The sequence below is a fragment of the Schistocerca piceifrons genome, chromosome 1 (genome assembly GCF_021461385.2).
Source record: "Schistocerca piceifrons isolate TAMUIC-IGC-003096 chromosome 1, iqSchPice1.1, whole genome shotgun sequence".
Classification (NCBI taxonomy): Eukaryota; Metazoa; Arthropoda; class Insecta; order Orthoptera; family Acrididae; genus Schistocerca; species Schistocerca piceifrons.
In genome coordinates this window covers 749,432,577-749,446,695 of record NC_060138.1, presented here as the reverse complement: position 1 = coordinate 749,446,695, position 14,119 = coordinate 749,432,577, and the positions used below count along the sequence as shown (strand labels likewise).

Sequence of the window (14,119 nt, the reverse complement as noted above, 5' to 3'; positions counted from 1 at the left end):
TGCGCTTGTATGTATAAATCTCAAGATGGGTAGTCTGGCACAGAAGAATTTCGGTGGAGTATCTGGTAACGTTTGTTCACGTGGAACGCGATCGGAACTGGTACAGTCCTGTACGATGACGTAACAGACTAACGATAACGTTCTCCCTATTGAATTTTGCTTGTAAACTAAAGTACTGAATTCCTTTCCTAGGTCGAATGTATTTCAGGAAGTGCCATTTCAGAAATCAGTTACAGGCCATTGCTCAGTTTTCAAGTCTGCATGAGCATTACGTCCTATTACAAAGTATTATACTCTGTGGAACACCTGCTGAGACGGTGACGATGTGTGGGAGAACAGTTCTCTTTCATGGGTATGAAGAATATTCCTAGCTAACATACAAGGGCTCTGCTGCACTCGCTAGCAGAAGAAGTCGACCTCAACATCAAGGTAAGAGAAAAAGCTACATGTGGCGCTGTGACTGCAAGGCTGAAATTTAATCCCCTTTCCGAGTGGTTTGAGTCGTGTGTCTCGTTAAACCACTTTCTCTAGATGCTCGGCGTGTTGGTTTCTGCAGACTTCGTGGGAAGATTGTCTGTACAACTTGCACATTCTCCTCGGTGCTGAATGTCGAGGAGCGACTTTTATGGAACAGCATTTCTGTGTCGCCTATGCAACTACCGGAGAACACGCTATTATAACACCATGTAGTCCCCTCTGAGCTCGTATCAACAGGCGACAAATATCGAATTGTAGCTCCAGCTGTGATCAAAGCTCAGAGTGACATTAAATGCTGAACCTTGATTGACTACTAATATTTCTTGTTAAGGAAACTGTAAAAGGGTGTGAAAGAAGGATCCTTTTTCATGCGACTCTTTTGATTAATAAAATAAACAAAAGAAATATTCTGTACGAGCCACATTCCATCTATTGTACTGCTGTATGGATCTTTCTCTGCTGATAACATCAGACGCTGAACCATGGTCTGCAACTAAGATTTCATATTAAAGAAATTACTCCAGTGTACGGAACGAGGTTCCTATTTCATAAGACTCTTTCAAATAATAAAAAAGGAAATATTCAAGTAGGAATTACATTCCACACATTGCATTGCTTTCGGGACATATCAATCCTGATAACAACTCATCAGCGACTATACCTGCTGTGTTAATGTTTACTCTTACAATGAAGTTTTAACTTCCTCTCTGTATGAAGTGGGAAAAAAAACCATTAGATTCAGTGGTGAATGAGTTTTCAACGTCATTTATGACAGAGACATTATTTGACGGTGGATTAAAAATAACTGAACGCAAACTAATGCAAAATGACCTGATGAAAGCGCAGTGTAGCCACGGAGGATGGAGATGTAATTTAGGGACACTGTTTGTCTCTTCTTACTATTGCGCAGTCGGAGGATTTTCCAGTCGTTAGAAGTAGTTAGGGACACAAAAAAATCAAAATAGTGAAACTGTATCCCAGTTGTTACATGCGAATATTCATCACATCACTTCCTTGAGCAAGGGGTCCAATCAAATATCCCACATAATCGCATATAAGTAATGAAACTTTCCATGTCCCATGTACGAATTGTACAGCAGGACAGCTTCACTTATCAGGCAAGGGAAAAATTTCTCAGACTCACACAGAGATAAGGTTGGCAAAACTGATGTATTTTTTCCTCACGTTGATATATATTGCGCAAATCAACAGTCAACTTGATCAGCGGAATAGTTTGGTTTATAGTAAGTTTCAAAAAGTTCGTGTTGTGTGTGGTTTGTTATACGGATAAATGGAATATCGTACCATCATTAACTCTCTCTTTCTTTGTTTTCTACTTCATTTTCAGCATTTCAGAAATGAATGGTTGCGTTCAAACATGACGCACCGCTTTCGAAACTGATCCACAAGAACAACATTCCGAAACTTCAGACAAAGATATAAGATATTATTGAACTGCACAGCATGAAAGATGGGCAGTTAACAGACTACGAAACTGCTGAGGCCGTAGGCATATCAGAAAAATACAGTTCGTTCTGCATGAATAATTAACTATGAAAACATTATGTGGAATATTGTTACCGCATTCGTTTAATGTTGACGAAATGGAAGTATGAAAATATCTCTGCAATGTTTGAACAGTTTTAAAGTGGATACAGCTGTATTTGTGCGTTTATTTGTAACTGCATAGGAAAATTTGGCTTCTTCTCTTGGAAAATTTGTGAGCAGTGTTTCCTGGAATATATCAAAGACTGTTATCTTTTATTAACTTCCAAAGGATAAATAGGTTAGCACACAAATCGTCATGACATTGTGGATCTTGAAATGATACGTGCCGGGACTGCACTGCCAAAAAAAAAAAAATCAGAACGACTCATAAGCTTAAAAACGTACTTTGTCATGGGAAAACTGGTGAATTTGATGTACGAATTATTCGAGTATCCGTCCTGTTTACCAGATTTGGCACTGTGTATATTCGATATGCAGGTATTCCCACATGCAAGGTATTCGTGGTCGCACAGCTATCCAGTTTCAATGAAGAGATTAAGGCGTCACTGGCTGGTTATTTCATAGGCGTTGTAGAACTATACTTCAGCGATGAATCTAGTTATTGCAAAACCGTTCGACAAAGTGCGCAGGTGCAAAAGGAAGGAAAGGAAGCAAGATGAGGATCTAACGTCGCGTGACGACATGGCCGTTGGAGGTGAAGCGGCAGCTCGTGTAGGGAAACTGTAAGAAATGAAATACACAATGTAATTTTCAAAAGAACTACCCCTGCATTCACCGTACGTCATTTAGAGTAATGATGGGAAACGCAAATTACGGTGGTCAGGTGGAGAGTGGAGCCCCTACCTCCACAATGAGAATGCAATGCACTATTGTGCCACCTCGAATGGGTACATAAAAGGAGGTCACGTCGAAAAGTAGGAGAATTTTACCTGTAACAAGCAGACTTTCCCTGGTAACGTAGCCTTACCATTCCTCTATAGTACTGGACTAAAACATTTTTAAATTGTTATGATTTGTCAAGAGTAATTTCGTAACGTGAAACTGATGATGAGTTCCAAGATCGAATTCGCAGACCAGACTGTTTGATTTTCGTTCAGCTCCATCCTGTAGGGCTTTTGAAGTTCTATCGTATCTACTGACAGCCTTGGGAGAGCCAGCCCTGACAAAACTCTACCATCTGGTGAGCAAGATGTATGAGACAGACGAAATACCCTCAGACTTCAAGAAGAATATAACAACTCCAATCCCAAAGAAAGCAGGTGTTGACAGATGTGAAAATTATCGAACTATCAGTTTAATAAGTCACGGCTGCAAAATACTAATGCGAATTCTTTACAGACGAATGGAAATACTGGTAGAAGCCGACCTCGGGGAAGATCAGTTTGGATTCCGAAGAAATGTTGGAACACATGAGGCAATACTGACTCTAAGACTTAAATTAGAAGATAGATTAAGGAAAGGCAAACATACGTTTCTAGCATTTGTAGACTTAGAGAAAGCTTTTGACAATGTTCACTGGAATACTCTCTTTCAAATTCTGAAGGTGGCAGGGGTAAAATACAGGGAGCGAAAGGCTATTTACAATTTGTACAGAAACCAGATGGCAGTTATAAGAGTCGAGGGACATGAAAGGGAAGCAGTGGTTGGGAAGGGACTGAGACAGGGTTGGAGCCTCTCCTCGGTGTTATTCAATTTGTATATTGAGCAAGCAGTAAAGGAAGCAAAAGAAAAATTCGGAGTAGGTATTAAAATCCTTGGAGAAGAAATAAAAACTTTTGAGGTTCGCCGATGACATTGTAATTCTGTCAGAGACAGTAAAGGACTTGGAAGAGCAGTTGAACGGAATGGACAGTGTCTTGAAAGGAGGATATAAGATGAACATCAACAAAAGCAAAACGAGGATAATGGAATGTAGTCGAATTAAATCGGGTGATGCTGAGGGTATTAGATTAGGAAATGAGACATTTAAAGTAGTAGATGAGTTTTGCTATTTGAGTAGCAAAATAACTGATGATGGTCGAAGTAGAGAGAATATAAAATGTAGACTGACAATGGCAAGGAAAGTGTGTCTGAAGAAGAGAAATTTGTTAACATCGAGTATAGATTTAAGTGTCAGGAAGTCGATTCTGAAAGTATTTGTATGGAGTGTAGCCATGCATGGAAGTGAAACGTGGACGATAAATAGTTTGGACAAGAAGAGAATAGAAGCTTTTGAAATGTGGTGCTACAGAAGAATGCTGAAGATTAGATGGGTAGATCACATAACTAATGAGGATGTATTGAATAGAATTGGGGAGGAGTTTGTGGCACAACTTGACTAGAAGAAGGGATCGGTTGGTAGGACATGTTCTGAGGCATCAAGGGATCACCAATTTAGTACTGGAGAGCAGCGTGGAGGGTAAAAATCGTAGGGGAGCTGAAGAAGCTAGCACAGGATAGAGTAGCATTGAGAGCTGCATCAAACCAGTCTCAGGATTGAAGACCACAACAACAACGACATCGTAGTAATAATAGTCGGCAAATACATACGTAAGTAAGTACTAGTTTCCATTCGTTCCATCCACAAATAGAGGTATATCTACAGATTGGGGGCGCAATAAAAAGTAACATCCGCAGCGCACTGTAAAGAGAACAGGTTTATATAGACGCCGATGTCTTGCTAAAACGCGAGTACAAGTCCTAAGTTCTCTGAAGCTGTCAATAACGACAGTCCAAAACCCGTAGAATAAGCAGGTGTCTGGCTGCTGAGCACGTGGTTGTCAGTGACCCTATGTCCACCACAGCCGAGAGCAACACGAGGCCGGCGCTCACCTGCAGAGTCGGCTTCCAGCGGCGCGGCGTAGTCGCCGGCGAATAGTGCAGCAGCTGCGAGCAGCAGCAGCAGCGCCGTAGCCTCAGCAGACATGGTGATGACTCGGCGGCGGCAGCGCGGGGGGCGCCTCATATAGCGGCGGCCGGGCTGCCGTGGGAGGGGGCCCCCATCCCGGCGGCAAATGGGGGCAGGCGGCGGGAACACCCGGGTCGTTCACCACGGCCGCTGTCGCCTCCCCGGAGAAAGCGGCGGGTCGGCCACTCACCCCTGCGTCGCCTCTCTAAACATGACGGCTATCTCGAGAGCAACTTCGGTTTGGTTACCAACAGTGGCACTCATGACTTTTCACTACCTGTGTTGACGCCATTGTCTACAGAGAAATCGTAAAGGCTGGATAATTATAACGAAATGCGGAACACCAGTGCCTGCACGATGCATTAGCCCTGCATGTCCGAAAGACCAATGATGGTACTTCTTAAGGGAGACGTACGCGAAAATGATCAAAATTGTTAAAATTTTCTAGATTGTAGAGAGTTTTAGAGAGAACATTAGGGAACGATTGACAAGAATGGGGGAAACAAACAGAAAAAGAATGGGTACCTTTGAGAGATGAAATAGTGAAGGCAGCAGAGGAACAAGTAGGTAAAGAGACGAAGGCTAGTAGAAATACTTGGGTAACAGAAAAGATATTGAATTTAATTGATGAAAGGAGAAAATATAAAAATGCAGTAAATGAAGCAGGCGAAAGGGAATACAAACGTCTCAGAAATGAGATCGACAGGAAGCGCAAAATGACTAAACAGGGATGGCTAGAGGACAAATGTAAGGATGTAGAGGCATATACCACTAGGGGTAAGATAGATACTGCCTAGAGGAAAATTAAAGAGATCTTTGGAGAAAAGAGAACCACTTGCATGAATATCACGAGCTCAGATGGAAAACCAGCCCTAAGCACAGAAGGGAAAGCAGAAAGGTGGAAGGAGTATATAGAAGGGCTATACAAGTGGGATGTAATTGCGGGCAATGCTTTCTGCTATGGGGACGGGGAGATGGGGTGCAAGAGAGGGCCCTCGTCTCCCCCTTTTCCCTCTCCTCCTGAAACCTGGAGTACTGAGTTTTCATGCACATCAAAGTTCTCATAAACTTGTACAAGTCAGTGCATAGACACAATTATCTGAGATATAATAAGTTATTTTTGTCTCCTATAAACTTTAGTTTTTGCAGCATAACACGTCTCGAAATTGACTAACTAATTTGAAGCAAAAATTTCCGTTTTAGACTCTCGTCCCCCCCCCCCCCCTCCCCAGTTCTTGACTTCCTAGTCCGGGCACAGATTCGTGAACCGTCATCAGAGTATAGCGCGAAGAAGATCCTTCCTTATACAGACTTCTTGCCCAATGGTTCTTGTCTATCTTTTATACTTTCACAAACCTCGATTCGATAAAGGGAATATTTCTTTCCTTGTAATCTTCTACGACATGAGTCATGAGTTTCATAACTACCATTTTGTTTCAACGTAAAGACATTTATGTTAATGATTAATTCACAAATCCCCGAAGAATGTATATTTCTGTTCTACGTTTCTTGCCTTGATTCATTTCGACATCAACATAAAAATTACAGTTGCTGTTGGTATTTGAGTTGCTTTGATACAAGGCTGAGAACTTTCCAGTGAACATCGTTACGAAACACCATAACGAGCTAAGTCATTTACGTTAGGTGCTTGTCAGGTACTACGTAATACGCAAGTTGGAAAAGATATCCTGTTACACGCTCTTAGCGTATGAATGTTCTCAAATGGACAAATATATGTTGTTGTTGTTGCTGCGGTTGTTATCTTCAGTCTGAAGACTGATTTGACGCATCTCTCCAAGTTAGTCTCTCCTGTGCAAGTCTCTTCATTTCTATGTAACTACTGCAGCCTATGTATTTGAATGTAATTACTGGACGTTCGCTTAGTCTCTCTCTACTGTACACTATCCCGAACATGCCTCCATTATCATATGTAACTATTTCTTGTTTCTTCAGGAAGTGTCCTATCAACTAATTCCGTCTTTTATTCAAGTGGTGACATAAAACCCTTTTCTCCCCAGTTTGATTCAGAACAGAGACTTCGACAAACTTTGGGTACTGGATCGTTACAATGAAATGAGGGACAAAGTATCATGTAAACTTATGTCTAGAAATATAAACCTGTCGTCAGATGTACCTCGTTCGTTAGATGTTACTGAAAAAGCAATTGATAATGTCACGTTATTGTTTGCAGTTCTCGGATCACAGGAATTTTACAAATTATCATCAACTCACACATATCGCATTTTCCAGGAACGGGCACGTCCCTTAAGAAGCTTCGAAAATTCCATGGAAAATAATGAAACTCTCATTCTTATGGAATGTGCATTACGCAAACAAGTTCTCTTTGGTAGTTCTGCCGATAAATATAACAAAGTAAAAAATCTAATCGTCACTGCATTTGTCATTCCGCCCTATTTGTCAGACATCCGAACTGGGATTTGTCAGCCATCTGAACTGACATCATCTTTCACGGAATCGTTGCCTTCCGTTGTTTACTTTTACCTATATGATTTTACAATCATATTAGACGAGTACCCGGCATTGCCTTGGTATGTATTTATTCCACTCTTCTTTTAGTCCACCTCCTCCTTCCCGCTTCTCTGACCATCTGCTTCTCCCCCCTCCCCCCTCGTCCATCAACTGCTCCTTCTCCTTCTGACCCCCCCCCCCCCCAATGTCTCTAAGGCCATCTGTACAAGCCAAAATGTTACGGTATAGAAACTTTCTTCTCCCAGAAACTGATATACGGCCCAATCAGAAGCTGATATTGCGTTCTTGAGATCGACGACCCACAGTGGCAATTGTTTTAACGTCGTTGGTGGGAACTTCCGCGGAAGAGTGTTACATAAAACACACGAGATAGAGCATTGCTCAGTCTATGACCTGTCTGACTCATTTATTGCTCCTATGCTGTTTTATGCAGATTCAGCGTGTGAATTCATACAGACTATGCTCTATGAGTACATATAAAATTTTGAATTTATACGCTATAAAAATGTTAAATTTTAGTTAATGTTACTCTTCGGGTGAATCACATTTTTGCTACAGCAGGTCCATGGTCGCCTCCACAAACGCCGTCATCGAGGTGAACGGCGGCTCGAAATATGCAAAGTGCCATGGACGCAGGCTGGTAGGAGCAATATTATGCTGTGGGAGACATTCTCCTGCGCTTGCATGGGACCTGTGGTAGTAGACGAAGACACGTTGACAATTGCGAACCATGTGCATTCCTTAATGCGTGATGTGTCCACCGACGGCGATGTCATATTTCGGTAGTATAACTGTCCGTTTCTCGGAGCCAGAACCGTGCTCCAGTGGTTGGAGGAGCATTATAGTGAACTCAAGGAGATTCCTCGGCGACCAAATTCGCCTGATGTAAATCCTGTCAAACTCACCTGGGTCGCTATCGGGCGCCGTCACCGCGTACGCATATCAGCGGCCCGTTATTTAAGCGAATTACGTGATCTATGCATAGACATCTAATGCCACGGACCTCCAAAAACCCACCAATAAACTGTCAGATCTCTGATACGCAGAATCAGTTACGTACTTTGTTCCAAAGACTTGCAAACAAGCTGTTAAGCTGGTAGTCATAATTTCTTGACTCATCAGTGTAGGACTAGCAGGGGATATAGAACGTATACAGACAGCGGCAGCATGATGGTTACAGGTTTGTTTGACCCCACGGGAGAATGTCACAGAGATGATGAAAGAACTGAACTGGTAGACTCTTGAAGATAGACGGAAACCATCCCGAGAAAGTCTACTGACGAAGTTGCAAGAATCAGATTTAAATGACGGTTCTAGGAATATACTCAACCCCTTGCATATCGCTCCCATAAGGAACGTGAGGACATGATTAGATTAATTTCAGCAAGCACAGAGTCGTTTAAAAAAATCAATCTACTAGTGCTTCATACCTGAATGGAACAGGGAAAAGCTCTAATAGCTGGTACAGGGGGGCGTACCCTCTGCCATGCACTTCACAGGTAAGTCAATTATTATCCGCAAAGTAGTTATAAAATTTTATTGTAATCAAATAGGTAACTTACAAGAACATCATTTTTCGACAGTCTCCTTGCATTTCAACGCACTTGGTCCATTGTTGTACAAGCTTCCTGATGCCCTCTTAAAGGAAGGTTCTCGGTTGAGCTGCGAGCCAGGAATGCACCGCTTCTTTCACTGCTTCGTCCGAGGCAAATTCCATACTCTGCCGTTTACTCTCCGGCTCGTAATGATGGACCCATGTTTCATCACAGTAATGATCCTGTCTAAGAAGTTGTCCGCTTCGTTACCATAGCGATCCAAATGTTTTTTGAAGATGCCCATAGGCGTTTGTTTGTGCAGCTATGTGAGTTGTTTTGGGACCCATATTGCACAAACTTTATGAAACGCAAGTCCGTTGTGGATGATTTCGTAGGCAGAACCGTGACTAATTTGCAGACGATGTGCCACTTCGTTAATAGTTAATCGTCTGTCTAAGAGAATCATTTCACGTGAACGCTCAATGGTTTCTCCATTTGTGGTAGTAAACGATCGTCAGGCTCCTTCATCGTGCCTAACACTTGTGCGACCATTTCGGAATTTTTCAATCCATTTGTAGACACTCCGTTGTGGCAAAACACTGTTCCCGTACTGTACCGAAAGTCTTGGACGAATTTCGGCCCCTGACACGCCTTCTGACCACAAAAAACGGATCACTGAACGTTACTCATCTTTGGTGCAAATAGACGGCGGAGCAGCTATGATTAACAGCACGGCAGCGATAATGAAACAAACCTAGAAGCTTGGAAATTGCAAAGATATTACAACAAATAAACAAAGCATGCGTCATCAACGTAAAACGACAGTACTACCAAAATATAACTAAATTGCGGATACTAATTAACTTACCCCCGTGGCTGTAGAACAGTGGTACCACATACGATCACACCAGGTGCTTGACCCGTGTGACGATGACGAATGCTATCTGGATAGGTTCGTTCTCCTCGGAGCCTCTGTACGTGGATATGTCCATCGTGGTGCTGTACGGAGAACGGGACTCGACTGAAAAGACAACGTGCTGCCTGTGTTTAGTGTTGTTGCCGGGTGCAACGCTGTCCGCACGCCATTGCCTCGGTGTCGCAACAAGGGATGCGGCATCAATGGTCATCGTGTTGACAGACCGTGGTACTTCAGACGCCGTCGTACTATCCATGTGGGCACCTGTCTTACTGCGTGACGCGACTCTTATGTCATGCACGGCAATCTGTGTATCCTCCCTGGCACTAGTCGCATGGGACAGGTGAGACCCTGCGTGGCGTTGAGGTACGGCCCTCCTGAACTCAATGATTCCATATTTACATAACAGTCGTGGGATAATGACCAGACGAGCAGCAGTATCACTGAACTATAAACTGCAGTGATGAAAGTCCGTGATCCAGCCGCTGTCGTTTTCCGACACGTGTTGGTAGACGGTTTTCCTCCTCATATGAGGCATAACGCGACCGTCTCATATACAAGCACCGTTCAGACGCGATCTCTAATTTATTATCCCATTGCGTAATCTTCCTTGTATTCGGAATGTAGATCGCCTTACTCCTACCTACTGTGTACGACCGAGCGAGGTAGCGCAGTCGTTAGCAAACTGGACTCGCATTCAGGAGGACGCCTGCTCAGATCACCATTTGGTTATCCAAGTTTAGGCTTTCCGTGATTTCCCTCATTCACTTAAGACAAATGCGGAGATGGTTCCTCTGAAAGGACACGGCCGAATTCCTTCCCGATCCCGCCCTAATCTGAGGTTGTGCTCACTCTCTAATGACCTCGTTGTCAAAGGGATGTTACACACTAATCTCTCTTCCTCCCTTTTGTGTACAATTACACTGGAATGTTTGTCATTTCTACATACATTCGATCCCAACTTGCTGCATGATATGTTTAAATCGTTGCAGTTTGAATGATGAGCAGTGTAGAAAAGGATGTATCTAATCCAGTGTGATATGTTATAGATACACAACAAATTAAAGTCACCTCACAAAGACAGCTCCAAGACAATAAACTAAAAGACACATGCAAAAACTTCATTAACTCTCAACTGCACGGCTCTGGTAGGGTCTTAAACACAAATTAGAATGTAATTGTATGAAAACATAAATTAGAAATGTTGATTTCATTTTTACTTATTCACTATTTTAGGTCTGCTGCCATATGGCAACAACATAAGTATGACAACTTTTTTTATTTTCTTATATGTATAAACAATTTTATCAAAGACGTAAAATAATGTAAGCCTAAATACCGAGAGGAAAAGTTTTATATAAAAAATTATTCTACCTTTCATTTTATCTACAATTTTCTAAAACTTTTTAGTTGTAGTCTTGAACAGTTTTATACCTCATCTCATCTGTTACACTGTAATTTCAAGAAACATTTCTTATTTGCAGAGAAACAAAAATGCACTTTCCATTTCACACACTTCATACTAATTATTCAATAGCATGATGGAACGTTGCATCATCCTTTCATATCCATTCAGGAAAATGTACTATGCCATCCTATTGCACATCTTTTCCATACATTACTACAGCGCCATCTTTGTCCTTTTTTGTGACGGAAGATCTCTCAGTAGAATTACTTCTAGCACTTCCTTGTTTTCTTGCTTCACTTTTACTCTGGAACAGCAAAGCTCCACCTGTGTCCTTCTTGAACTCGGCTATGACAAATGTGGTTTAGCAATGCATCACACATGGTGTTGCATCTCTTCTGTAAAGAAACTAAGCATTCACTACCATCATATCAAGAATATGAAAAAAATATTCTGTAATACATCATTTTTAGCATATCTGGACTCCTACAGAAGGCACAGGTTCTACACCTCCCATGAATTGATTATACAGGGTGTCCCACTCAAACCTCCCTGATTTCAAAGGCACAGGAAAAAAAACATAGTAGAGCATCTCAAAGAATTTATTTATTTATCATCAATACACCTCTACAAGTGAACTATTTGTAGCACGAACACTATCGAGTCTATATTTAATTTCTTGCCAAGTTCTTTGTAACATTTCCTCTGTTACCGTAGCAATCACATTAGTGATGCAATGTCGCAACGTAGGAATATCGTCCACTTTGGTCGCATACTCAGGGTCCTTCACAAATCCCCACATGAAAAAATCAAGCGGAGTAATGTAGGGTGAAAGTGGTGGCCAAGCAATGGGTCCTCCATGTCCGATCCAACGATTAAGAAATTTCCTATCCAGGAACTTGCGAACAGCTGTTGACCAGTGCGGCGGAGCTCTATCTTGTTGAAAAATAATGTTGGGTTGCAAGTCTTGTATCTGAGGGTACACAAACTGCTCCAACATGTCCAGATACACTGACCCATTCACGGTCCAACAATCCTGTCATGCATCAGCCTGCACCAGACGTTTAGTTTAGGGCTATCACGAACATGTTCAATCACAATGTGCGGATTTTGCGAAACACAAATCCGAACATTATGCCTATTAACCCTTGCTGATAGACGAATGGTTGCCTCATCTGAGAATAACCATCTTTCCAGGAAGCTGGCATCCATGTCAATATGCTGCAGCATATTCGCAGCAAATTGTTGTCAGCATGGTTTGTCGTTTGGCGTCAGATGCAGAATTTGCACTTTGTAAGTACACATACGAAGATGCTGGTGAACTGCACGATGCAATGCTGATTGAGGTACATCAAGTTGCCTGGATGATTGACAAATTGAGTTACGTGGGCTTCTGCGAAACGTTTGTCTGATGTCCTCCACTCTCTCTTCTGAAACTCCATAATGTGCACCGTCAGAATGTTTCAGAACACTTCCTGTTGCCAGAAACTTCCTATACCATTCCTTAATTGTTTTCACATCAGGTGGATCACATTCATACACACGACGATAATTTCTTTGCACAGTAATCGGCGATTTTGTTTCTGCAAACCACACTACTGCTTGCGTGTGCTGCTGTGGAGTCGCCATTTTCACTTTATGCGACCATGCTGCACTCTGGCGACGATACTTCACACTTCTGACGTGGGAGTATAAATTCTTTGAGAAGCTCTACAATGTGGCGCATTTTTCATCGTCGTATCTACTGTAGTTTTTCTCTCCTGGGTCCTTGAAATCATGGAAGTTTGAGTGGGACACCCTGTATTGTACAATCATCCTGGGGTTAGTTACCTTGACTGATTTTTTCAACTTCATGTCATATCTTTCTACTTCAGCCATTGGGTTTCCTCGTACAAAATTTCTGGGTAATGTCACAAAGCTCCTCTCATGTCAGCAGATTATCTTTCATGTTTTGCAACCAATTCTAGATTTTTCGTATCAGTCACACAGTCGAACATACTTCCCTTTAGACGGTGGGATCGAATAGTAGGTTCCATTTCTGCTAGTTCAATTTGCAAATCTAAGCTACAGAACCAATTGTGAAAAAACATTTTACAATTTTTTTCTGTTGTATAACACTAGTGATATTTAGCACATTTCCATTGGCATCTACGTGAGGAATACGATCCTTTTGGCTATTCCTGCCAGCATACAGTTGAAAGATCTATACTAAGCATTTCACATCAGATAGTACAACATTTTGTAGCCCCATCTCTTGGTTCTACAGGATTTCATTGCTTCATTCAGTGATGTCCTTTGAATTGCGTGATTTGCTCATCAGGATTTTTTTAACGTATAGCCTGTCTGATTCCTTGATAATAATGTTCAATATTTCGTTTCAAAGAAACGTTTGAAAATACTCTTTTGGACAGTATTTGTGAGAAGGTGTGTCAAGTATACCAGTCCATTCTGACATGTCTTCTAACTGCATGAAAGTTCAGGCATTTTGTCTTCGAAGCACTAACTTATACTGCGGCAAGAATGATATTTCAGTGGAATACACATTTTCAACTTGTTCTTCTTCTTATTACTCTACTTCTAGTTCTTCTTCACTATCGTCATCACTCCGAGAAACAAGTATAATGGAATTTACAATATCGGGCCCAGCACTCTCATCCTCTTAGTCATCTGCAGATACTTTTTCGCTATTACTGTCATCCAATTCCGAATCGTCATTTTCTTCAGGAAGCTTATGTCAACAACCTAAAAGTAATAAATAGTATTACACTGAACATGTTCCGAAAAAAGTTACGTTCACGGCAGCAGGATCATAGTACTGTCATACGGCAAAAAACAGAAAATATTGATTTCTTATTTATCTTTCATATCCAGAAACATGAAAACATAATCTTTTCTTCCTT

The 14,119-nt window shown here is 41.7% G+C and overlaps 1 protein-coding gene across 1 annotated transcript in view; it reads right to left on the bottom strand.

Annotated features, from left to right (window-relative positions):
• LOC124774486 (U-scoloptoxin(19)-Sm1a) overlaps positions 1-4,891 on the bottom strand; it is a 54,093-nt gene extending 49,202 nt beyond the window's left edge. The window contains exon 1 of the mRNA XM_047249488.1: positions 4,798-4,891. Coding sequence (XP_047105444.1) covers positions 4,798-4,891 — 94 coding nt within the window. The remainder of the gene's footprint in view (positions 1-4,797) is intronic.
• Positions 4,892-14,119: the final 9,228 nt, after the last annotated feature.